Raw genomic sequence first — 11945 nt, forward strand, 5'->3', positions numbered from 1 at the left:
TTCATTCACTACTTCCTGCACCATACCTCCATAACCCGTCGGGAGCTCCGCTATAAATGCTTCAATATTCAACATTTTCCTGCTCTCCTAGAGCTCATATTCGGTTTTCTCTTCTACTTTATACTTTAATTTTGCAGACCAAGCAATATCCTACGTGTTTTTTTTTTATAAATAAATCAGTTCTGTACTATGAGAAAACACTTGTAGCATTTTTTAATGACATTTTTAATGTATTATAATGTAAAAAACATTTTTTTTCTATAGCAACCATTTACAAAGTCACATCCCCTTCCTCTTCTGAAACAGGCTCTGGCCCTTTTTGAACCCTGCCCACTCTCTAGCAGTGCACCAATTGTATCTAGTGACTGCCTGGTCACATGATCTTCCCCACAGAACTCTGCATCTTTGGTCCTCTTCTGCTGCACCGACAGCCATTTAGTGAACCACCAAACCGAATCTTCGCCGATCGATCTTAAGTGAACAGATCTATCGGCAATTTAGCTAATTACTTACCATTGTGCGGATTGTATTGATACACATATTAAAGGGGGGATTGTTTTTGTTGTTGTTAAACAGCAGATTGAACTGCTGCTTTAAGTGTCATAACACATCCCAGGTGGATCTGTGATGTCATTAGTGACTCATCAGTAACATTTTATTTCATATTTTTTATTTTGTTTCCTATCATTGATATGCACTGTGCAAAACATTACACGCAACCATGAGGCTAGAGAAATATTACAAAAGACAAAACGCCCTACGGCTACATCCAATTGACAAATGATATAGAGCTCCCCCTCTATTAGAGAGGTTATGAGCGCTTTGTGCAGGTGCGCCGGTGTTAGGACCCACAGATGGGCCGAACCGTGATGTGGTAGTAGGCTTAAACTTTGGCCAAAGAATGTAACTAAATGACCCTCGCTTATAAACAGATACATATTTAACTATATAATACGTCAAGTCAGATGTAGCGCCAGACCTTTTTATCTTTTGTTCTACACCCGAGGCCACAATCCCAGTGTGTGAGTGTGTGTGTCTGTGTGTGTGTCTGTGTCTGTGTGTGTGTGTGTGTCTGTGTCTGTGTGTGTGTCTGTGTCTGTGTGTGTGTCTGTGTGTGTGTGTCTGTGTGTGTCTGTGTCTGTGTCTGTGTGTGTCTGTGTGTGTGTGTGTGTCTGTGTGTGTGTGTCTGTGTGTGTCTGTGTGTGTCTGTCTGTGTGTGTCTGTGTCTGTGTGTGTGTGTCTGTGTGTGTGTGTCCGTGTGTGTGTCCGTGTCTGTGTCTGTTAGAGAAATATTACCCATTATCTAACTGCAGCCCGCCCACAAATAAAGGTTACTATCCCTAAGCGAAGCAGATGAGAATGAGAGAGATAGCACGCATTTGGAAAGAAGACTCCCTGCTGCAGTTTTCTGTGTTTAAGTCAATACAAGGGTAGACATATGAAATGAGATCCCTGGTAGTGACCATCAGGCAAGCGTCTGACATGTCAAGCGCACCTTGTGACCCTCGGCTGCTGCCCGGGGCTACACCTGTCTGAGGGTCAATACCATGTGTCTGACCTTCTATGGACTTGTTTGGGATTTATGTTGCTTTATTTGTTTTATGTTCTTCCTCAACATATTTTTGTATTTTTTGGCAATGTTGTGGTATGCCTTTTTGTATATATCCCACGTCGTTCTGTTTGGTTAGTATATATTGTCGATTCTCTACAATCTGGTTTCCACACTGCTCACAGCACTGAAACAGCCCTCACTGAAATAACCAATGACCTTGTTGGATGGGATTAATAAGGGATTGTGAGGTCCTAACCCTGAACCTGACGAAGCAATTTTATTTGCGAAACGCGTTGTTCCTTGCCGGTGCTCGTAGTTTGGACACAGGCAGCCACCGTACTGACGACAAGGATCCCCGGTACCGGTCCCGCAGTCGGACGCACCCGCGGGGGTTAACCGGGAAGCGGAGGACTTGTCTGAATGATCCGGAGCTGCCCTGTGCTTTTATTAGTGCGAGTGTCTACTTTTATTATCCAACAAACGCCGTTTTATGTTAATTTCGGCTCTGCCCATTCTCTTCATCTGGGACTGCGGGAGAGGAGGGCCTACACGCAAGACCCTCAAAGACTTCTCTGAATGAAGGGGCTCACACATGGCCGTGTGAGTAGCAATTCTATTTTCTTATAGTGTCACCCCCACTGTTATATACTCATTCATTACTGGGAGACCTACAATTTGCGCTGACCACCATCCTACTGTATACCTATATATCTATATATGTAATTCCGCACCGCAAGCGCCGCCCACTCAGCCCGATCAGCACTAGCGGGGACTTAGCCTTAGAATTATTTGGATAGACACAAGGAGAACGGTGCAGGGTCAAGAACAAAGCAGCAGCCAATGACCAAAAAGGGTTGAAGCTTCAAGGCTGGGATTCACCAAGGGGTATCAGAGCTGAATCTGGCAAGAGCTGCCATGGATGTGAACTGCAGTTAATGAGGGATCGAGCTCTGACGCCAGTTATCAGAGGTTAGTTAGGGCTGAAGGAGCAGAGTTTGAAGCAGGGGAACCGAGGTTAAAATCCCAGTATCAGCTCCTTGTGAACTTGGGCAAGTCACTTTATCTCCCTGTGTATGAGGCACCAAAAATAGATTGTAAGCTCTACAGGGCAGGGACTGTGTCTGTAAGTATAATGGTGGAGAGAATGGTTTCTGCGGATTACCTTGCCCTTGGACCACCCCATCTTTTCCATTAACTTCTGGCCAAATTTGGATTCATCGTTACTCCACGTGCAGTTTCTGGGATCCACGGACCACTTCTGCTTTCTACGGGCTAGGAGGAAACGCACAAAACACGACAATTAGAACATAAAGCGGAGTGTGGCAACCTCCCATGCAGTGTCAAACCGAGGGGAGGGAGCAGGTACCCTGCTATACCCCTCCGTAATCTTCAGCATATGAAGGGTGTTGTATAAGCAAGCCTAAAACAAAGCCAATGAAAGGAGCACTTTGCAGGTACACAGGTATACAGGTACACAGGTACACAGGTACACAGGTATGCATCTCATCTCGGCAACCAGGGGATCTCCGGATCAGAGAATAATATGTTGCAGCTCCAGAGTCCAAATGCTTCCCACGTGTTACAAAACAAAAAAAAGAGGGGGGGGGGAGGGGGGTTCTGTGGGAAGTAAAAAATTGGGGGGGGGGGGAGGGGTAAGAGAGAGAGAAACTAAATGTGGTGGGGGGATGTTTCACTTTTTAAATTTTTTTAAACGGTAGGTGGGATCTTCTGCTTTGAACCAATCTGACGCCAAAGCACTTTTTGGATTACAAAACTAAATATCAATAGTTACATGTTGTCGGTTAATTATACTTTAAAATACAAAAATAGAGGAACGTGATATGAATAAAATAATAACCGTTTCTAAACTGAACTTTAGTTCCAGAGCAGAACATAAAAAAATGTGAAATAAATCTTTATATGGATTTTACACACTGAAGTCGCATGCTGTAGGGTACTGTACATACATTGTGTGCTGAGCAGCACAATTGAGGCACAAAGATAAAGATAGGCAGCTTCCTTGGGAAGGGGCTCCTTGTTCCTGAAAGCAGCGCATACACATGCTAAACGTGCCTGCCGTTCTCTTATAGATCCAAGGTTACGGACTGGACAGATTTGCTCAAGAACTAATTATCTGATTTTTTTTAATGTATTTTGCCTAATTTTGTAAAAGTGCCTGATCTCGCTGCTAAAGTGAAAAAAATGAGGGGTAGAGCTATAGCCAACAACATAACCTCACTCAAATCATGCACAGCACTTAATGAAATCAGTTTAATAACAAGTTATATACAATTTGTTTGACAAGAGACAAAACAACAGGTTATCTGGGACGATTTTACTGTTCTTTATGTAATACTCTAGTTTTGTTTTTTGTTTTGTTTTTTGTCAGTCACTGGGTATTATTATGCGCTTATTCACTTTTTTGCCAGTTTTGATTGAAGTCCTGATTCTTTTCTGTCCTTTTGCCCAGGATACGGTCCTGTTGACTAATACTCATTTGAATGGATCTCAATCTTTGCTAGAATCACTGACCCCCTAGACTTTTATAATTGCCCAATATTATGCTTTATGCAAAGTTGATTGTATGTGGAATGTCTCATATTAGCCAAATACAAGACAATCGTCAAGACAATGTCTAAGAGAATCTCAGAACATACTGGTTTCTTACTGCGTTTAGGAGTACTTCACTATTAGGCGATACCTTTTAATACTGAAGTACTCATTCACCGCACTCTCGCAACGGGGGAACACGGCTATTTCTACATCATTCCTCACTGCGTTTAGGAACATAAAATTGCCACCTTACAGGGAGACACTGTGCTTGTTATTTCCTCTCCGAATATCCTTAGCTTGTCTCACCATCCATGTTTAGTGTCTCTCTCCCTAGTGATATTAATGGAATAATCAGTCTGGAATTAACAATCAATCTGGCATATTATTGTATACCAGGAAGTGTGGGGGGCATTGGACTAGCTTGATCCCACCCACTGTATTAAGGCTCAATTCAGAGCTGCAGGGATGTGTGGGGAGGCAGCTTCTACAGGAAACAAAATCACACACGTCAATACCTCTCGCGTCTCTTGGTCAGCTGAATGCTGAAGCAGCGACATGTAGATGCATTGTACAGTGTACCGCTGGGAAAAGCTGACCTATATGATACCCTTCCCCAATCTTAAGCTTATATTGCTGGTGACAGAGACGTCGCGGCAAAACAAATGCATTGCCGCCGCCGCGTGCGCTTATAGTAAGTGCGACGCCACGGCGCAAAGGCTTGGTCGCAATCGCTGGAAGTCATCTCAATTTGATTTTCTCAGAGACAGCAGCCCGACATCGCCGTCACTATAAGCGCAGCCCGACGTCGCCGTCACTATAAGCGCAGCCCGACGTCGCCGTCACTATAAGCGCAGCCCGACGTCGCCGTCACTATAAGCGCAGCCCGACGTCCCCGTCACTATAAGCGCAGCCCGACGTCGCCGTCACTATAAGCGCAGCCCGACGTCGCCGTCACTATAAGCGCAGCCCGACGTCGACGTCACTATAAGCGCAGCCCGACGTCGCCGTCACTATAAGCGCAGCCCGACGTCGCCGTCACTATAAGCGCAGCCTGACGTCGCCGTCACTCTAAGCGCAGCCCGACGTTCCCGTCACTATAAGCGCAGCCCGACGTCGCCGTCACTATAAGCGCAGCCCGTCGCCGTCACTATAAGCGCAGCCTTACGTCGCCGTCACTATAAGCGCAGCCCGACGTCACCGTCACTATAAGCGCAGCCCGACGTCGCCGTCACTATAAGCGCAGCCCGACGTCGCCGTCACTATAAGCGCAGCCCGACGTCGCCGTCACTATAAGCGCAGCCCGACGTCGCCGTCACTATAAGCACAGCCTGACGTCGCCGTCACTATAAGCGCAGCCCGACGTCGCCGTCACTATAAGCGCAGCCCGACGTCGCCGTCACTATAAGCGCAGCCGTCACTATAAGCGCAGCCCGACGTCGCCGTCACTATAAGCGCAGCCCGACGTCGCCGTCACTATAAGCGCAGCCTGACGTCGCCGTCACTATAAGCGCAGCCCGACGTCGCCGTCACTATAAGCGCAGCCTGACGTCGCCGTCACTATAAGCGCAGCCCGACGTCGCCGTCACTATAAGCGCAGCCTGACGTCGCCGTCACTATAAGCGCAGCTGACAGATCTAAATGGGTGGGAAGCAATAAATCCCAAGTCTCCATCCTCGTACCATGCAGGCTGGTAAGTGGGAAACCCCATGTAAGTGCGTGACACAGTAACACGTGTAAGTGTGCGTGCGACACAGTAACAGGTGTAAGTGTGCGTGCGACACAGTAACACGTGTAAGTGTGCGTGCGACACAGTAACACGTGTAAGCGTGAGTGCGACACAGTAACATGTGTAAGTGTGCGCGGGACACAGTAACACGTGTAAGTGTGCGCGGGACACAGTAACACGTGTAAGTGTGCACGGGACACAGTAACACGTGTAAGTGTGCGCGGGACACAGTAACACGTGTAAGCGTGCGTGCGACACGGTAACACGTGTGCGGGAGACAGTAACACGTGTAAGTGTGTGATACAGTAACATGTAAGTGCGTGACACAGTAACACGTGTAAGCGTGTGATACATTAACACATGTAAGTGTGGGACACAGTAAAACGTGTAAGTGTGCGTGGGACACAGTAACACGTGTAAGTGTGCGTGGGACACAGTAACACGTGTAAGTGTGCGTGGGACACAGTAACACGTGTAAGTGTGCGTGGGACACAGTAACACGTGTAAGTGTGCGTGGGACACAGTAACACGTGTAAGTGTGCGTGGGACACAGTAACACGTGTAAGTGTGCGTGGGACACAGTAACACGTGTAAGTGTGCGTGGGACACAGTAAAACGTGTAAGTGTGCGTGGGACACAGTAACACGTGTAAGTGTGCGTGGGACACAGTAACACGTGTAAGTGTGCGTGGGACACAGTAACACATGTGTGTGATACAGTAACACATGTAAGTGTGTGATACAGTAACACATGTAAGTGTGGGACACAGTAACACATGTAAGTGTGTGATACAGTAACACATGTAAGTGTGGGACACAGTAACACATGTAAGTGTGGGACACAGTAACACATGTAAGTGTGTGATACAGTAACACATGTAAGTGTGGGACACAGTAACACATGTAAGTGTGTGATACAGTAACACATGTAAGTGTGGGACACAGTAACATGTATAAAGTATCAGGACTAGAACACGTGCTGCTCCCCCCGGGTGCGGGAAGATCAGAGGTGTGTGGGGGGTGACAGACACGCGTGCCGCCCGTACAACACGGCACCGATGCACACTCACGCTCTGCCAGCATCGCCATGGGACCGGGGCTGCGGCTTCCAGGGCCGGAAACTGCACACAGCGGCTGCAGGGGGAGGAGGCGGAGCTCCGGGGGGAGGAGTTCTCGGGGAGGGGGCGGAGCTGGGAGGGGGCGGAGCTCCGGGGGGAGGAGGCGGAGCTCGGGAGGGAGGAGTCAGCGTTCCAGGGGTGGAGTTCGCGGGGACGGGGCGGAGCTCCGTGCGGGAGGAGGAAAGGTGTCGGAACGCCGCGTGCGGTTCGTTGGAACGCCGGCCGGGTTCTACTCTGATGTCACAATGAGGTGGCGCGAGGCCGCCCATTGTGACGTCACAGAGGGTCGGGGCGTGGCTGGTCTCTGCCCAGGTAGCCACGTGCGGGGTGTTTGTTCCTGGGCAGGGGCGTGTGGGGAGACACGCGTGATATCCCACGGCAAAGGGTTCTCCAAATGATGTCTTATTCCAAGCTGCTTCTCCTGACATGTCAGCCTCACACCTTCATGTGTTTGTTTCCTCTAACGGAAACAGTGGCTGAACAAAGCAGCACACACTGCCGCAGAATACATTCAGCACAGCTTGTGGGTGGGAGTTTGTTTTGTAATTATTACTTTATGCATCACATACACCATTTATACACCACACCATTTATACACCACTAAGGCCTCGGGCAGCGCTGACCTGTGTTCTCAATTACCAGTGAGCCCCTGCAGCCGCAATGAGAGCGGCTTTAGTAGGGGCTCGCCTACGCTTCCGCAAGCGTGCAGAAGCGTAGGTCTTAGGAAAATTTTTAACTTGCGCGCTCACGGAAGCGCAGGGCCGGTCACGTGAGCGGTTTGCCCAATGAGGGCGAATCAGCTCCGTGACGTCACTGGCCCGCCCCCGGACGGCGCGCCAACCAAGGCCAGGGAAAGCACCCGCTTTCCCTCAGCGCACCTCCGCACGGGCTGAGTCACCATGGACTCGGCCTAAGGCCTGGGACATAGTGGTTGTATCCGGGCGGAGGCGCGCTGAGGCTCCCCTGGCCTTACACAGCGCGCCGTCCGTGGGCGTGTCGGGGGCGGGCCAGTGATGTCACAGAGCTGGTTCTCCCTCATTGGGCGAACCACTCACGTGACCGGCCCTGCGCTCCGGCGAGCGCCAAATCTGAAGACTCGGTGAGACACGCTTCCGCAAGCGTGCGCGAGCCCCTGCTAAAGCCGCTCTCATTGCGGCTGCAGGGGCTCAGTGCCGAGCAGCAGCGCGGGTCAGCGCTGACCATGCCCGAGGCCTAAGGCTGCGGCCCCGCTGGTGCTGATTACGCTCATGCTTGAGAGCGGTGACGTCACCAGCTCTCCAAGCATGAGCGCTGGGTGTCCTCGCTATTTCAGAAGCGCACTGGGTGGTATTGTGGGCAAATTGAGCGCGCTCCAAAAATAATTATTTTTGTTTACCCAAGCGTGGGTGAGCGTGTGTGTGACGATCCACATGACTAAGGTAAGCGCACTCAGCGCCCGCGGGGACTCAGCCTTATACACCATTTGGTTGCAGAGCCTCTCACCTCCAAAATAATCCAGGTAAATAGTGGACGATTTTACGCCATCAGTACTGATAGAATATGATACCATACACTAGAGAGAACCTGAATATATGACGAGTTTTGTCCCCATAGAATGTGACGCTGTCTCCTATAGAACCCATCCTCCATTACCTCCACCCAATGCTGACTGTACTTGTGACTGAAGCAACTACAGATATATTCCAGTGTAATCACATCCATCTGGGAACATAATATTGCAGAGTAAATGAGTACTTCAGTATTAGGTGATTCCTTTTTTATTTGGACTTGATATGACAAGCTTTTAAGAGTTCTCCTCTCTTCCTCAGGTCGGCAATACTGATTTACAGAGACTCCATGAGTTAAACACAGATGTAAAAAAAGAAAAACAAGGTAGCCATCTAAGGCCTCGTCCAGGCTCTTCGCTTGCGTGCTGAGGCGCAGGGAAAGCGGGTGCTTTCCCTGGCCTTGCAGTTGCTTGCCCTGCGCGCCGTCAGGGGGCGGGCCAGTGGCATCACGGAGCTGGTTCGCCCTCATTGGGCGAACCGTTCACTTGACCGGCCTGTCGCGCCGGCAAGTGGGGGAATTTTAAAATCTGCTAAAACCTACGCTTCCGCGCGTTTGCGGAAGCGTAGGCGAGCCCCTACTAAAGCCGCTCTAATTGCGACTGTAGGGGCTCAGTGCTGAGCGGGAGCGCGCGTCAGCACGCTTCAGCAAGCAAGCAGATAACATGGCCGAGGCCTAAGGCTGTGCTGACAGCGATGTCGCAGCAAAACAAATGCATTGCCGCCGTCGCGTGCACTTATACTAAGCGTGGCGCGACAGATTGGTCACGATCGCTGGAAGTCATCTCTATTTGATTTTCCAGCGGCCGTCGCCGGCACTATAAGCGTAGCCTAAGGCCTCGTTCAGGGTGCCAGCTGCAGGACTCGGAGGGAGGGCGTGAGGGAGGCAGTGCTGCAGTTTGCTGGGCGATCTGTGTTTATCCCCCAGCAGACTTTTCAGCGTTGGGGAGGGGGCGGGGTTACACACAGCAGGGTAAGTATCCAAGTTGCAGTCATGAAATCATTCTGAAGAATGATTTAATTGGCTGCCTTGGTCCCTGTGACGCTGCTGCAGCTCCAAAAAACGAAATTTTCGTTTATTAAAACTGTAGTCAGCTTCAACTCCTGGCTTCGGAGACAGGGCAGTTGCTACCTTGAAAACCAGTATTCAAATTGAATACTTTGTTTCTCACGGCAGCACGCCCTCCCTCCGAAGCCAGCACCCTGAACGAGGCCTAAGGCCCCGGACATGTTACCTGCTTGCTGGCGGAAGCGCGCTGACGCGCGCTCCCGCTCAGCACTGTGCCCCTACAGCCGCAATTAGAGCGGCTTTAGTAGGGGCTCACCTGCGCTTCCGCGCGCTTGCGGAAGCGCAGGTCTTGGGGGAATTTAAAATTCCCCCGCTTGCCGGCGAGACAGGCCGGTCACGTGAGCGGTTCGCCCAATGAGGGCGAACCAGCTCCGTGACGTCACTGGCCCGCCCCCGGCCAGTGACGCGCCCGCCCCCGGCCTGCCCCCTGACAGTCTGTCCCCCTTCTGCCCCGATCCATGTCTCCTGTGTCTGTTTGTGTGTGTGTGTATGCGTGTGTGTGTGTGTGTGTGTGTGTGTGTGTGTGTGTGTGTGTGTGTGTGTGTGTGTGTGTATGTTCATGTGTGTGTGTGTATGCATGTATATGTGTGTGTATGTGTATGCATGTGTGTGTGTATGTGTATGCATGTGTGTGTATGTATGTGTGTGCATGTGCCTTTGTGTGTGTGTGTGCGTGTGCCTTTGTGTGTGTATGCATGTGTGCCTTTGTGTGTGTATGCGTGTGTGCGTGCGCGTGCGTGGATATATTTATCAAAGTTGCACAATGTTAATAAATAATTTATTCTCACAACATGTCTTTTTTTTTAATTTTTAAAATATTATATAATACACACACACACACACACACACACACACACACACACACACACACACACACACACACACACACACACACACACACACACACACACACACACACACACACACGTTTCCCAGTGACACACACACACACACACACGTTTCCCAGTGACACACACACACTGACAGCTACCAAGTGACACACACACACACAGTGATACCCGCCTCCCAAGCGCTTGCTGTCTCCTCTGTAAGGACAGCAAAAAGCTCCTGGTAGAGCGAGCGGCAGCAAGCGAGAGCGAGCAAGCGCCAAACATGGCCAAGGCCTAAGGCAGATGATGCAGAGAAGGAATAAATAGACTGGGCATGTAGGGTTTTTATTCAGTGATTGTAGGGTTTTCATATATGATTATATTGTAAGTAAATTAATTCGGTTTGATTAGGTGTATGAGAACTGATGCCACATGTATTATTCTGATCCGCAAAGATTCTTCAGTAGAAAAGGTGTATGTCCGCATATAAGACTTATTCTGACAGCAGAAGAATCTTCTCTGTACATTTGGTTACATAGGAGGTAATTTTAAGGCAAGAGATGAGGTTAGAATTTATAGATGGACAGAGACCATACAGCTGTCTTGAGTTATCGGAAAAGATCCCAGTTGGTACGCTGATGTAATAATTTCTTTAATATAAGTTTATTTCCTTGTTTAGAAGATGGGGAGGTATGGTATCATGTTGGATTGACGGGAGCTAAACGATTGTTCCAGAGAACACATGATGATACCATATTCAATCATGGTGCTGGGAGAAGGGTGACCGAGTGCGGCCTGTATAAAAGTTGGCAGGTTAAGGCTACGCTTATAGCGACGGTCGCTGGAAAATCAAATAGAGATGACTTCCAGCGATCGCGACCGCTCCGTCGCGTCACGCTTACTATAAGCGAACGCGACGGCGGCAATGCATTTTTTTTTGCCGCGCCGTCGCCGGCACTATAAGCGTAGCCTTAGTTAGAAAATGTAGCCAGAATATCGGTAGCCAGGATGACATCACGGCAACAGGAAAAGGAAGGTTTCCACCTAGAGAAAAGAATAATATGCAATCTCTTTGAAAAGAACATAACTTATTTGATGTAACCACCATTTATCTGCTCTGCCTGAGTGCAAGTAATATCTTCAGATAATAAACGTTTCTTTTTCTGTGCTAAGAACCGGAATGCAGAGTTTTTTTATGCTGCTGTTGAGAATACAAAAGACATAGTACATTTTACAGGGCAAAACATGGATGAAAGGGACAGTGAGACAGAGGACCATACTGTACATCCATCAGCACTGTGCGGGGAGGGAGATGGGGTTAACTGTAAAATTCACAGAGAGGCAGGAGAAACATTACAAAAAAATATGGTAGTGGGTTAAAAAAAAAAAACAATATCGGCATTAAGTCCTCTTGTTTTAGTGCCAGTGTATTATCTTTTTAAGTTCAAATGTTTTCCGTTCTTGATACTTTAAAAAATTCAAATGCTCAATGGAATGTTTAACTCATGCATGGGATGATCTGCCCGTGAGAAGTGGTGTGCCACTGGAGTGCAA

The 11945-nt window shown here is 49.0% G+C and overlaps 1 protein-coding gene across 2 annotated transcripts in view; it reads right to left on the reverse strand.

Annotated features, from left to right (window-relative positions):
* The window catches only part of PINX1 (PIN2 (TERF1) interacting telomerase inhibitor 1), a 123562-nt gene extending 116533 nt beyond the window's left edge, over nt 1-7029 (reverse strand). For both annotated transcript variants that reach the window (XM_075598698.1, XM_075598697.1), the window contains exons 1-2: nt 6901-7029; nt 2715-2824 (exon numbers count right to left, since the gene is read on the reverse strand). In XM_075598698.1, coding sequence (XP_075454813.1) covers nt 2715-2824; nt 6901-6919 — 129 coding nt within the window. In that variant the 5' untranslated portion in view covers nt 6920-7029. The remainder of the gene's footprint in view (nt 1-2714; nt 2825-6900) is intronic.
* Nucleotides 7030-11945: the final 4916 nt, after the last annotated feature.

This window comes from Ascaphus truei, chromosome 4, assembly GCF_040206685.1.
Source record: "Ascaphus truei isolate aAscTru1 chromosome 4, aAscTru1.hap1, whole genome shotgun sequence".
NCBI lineage: Eukaryota > Metazoa > Chordata > Amphibia > Anura > Ascaphidae > Ascaphus > Ascaphus truei.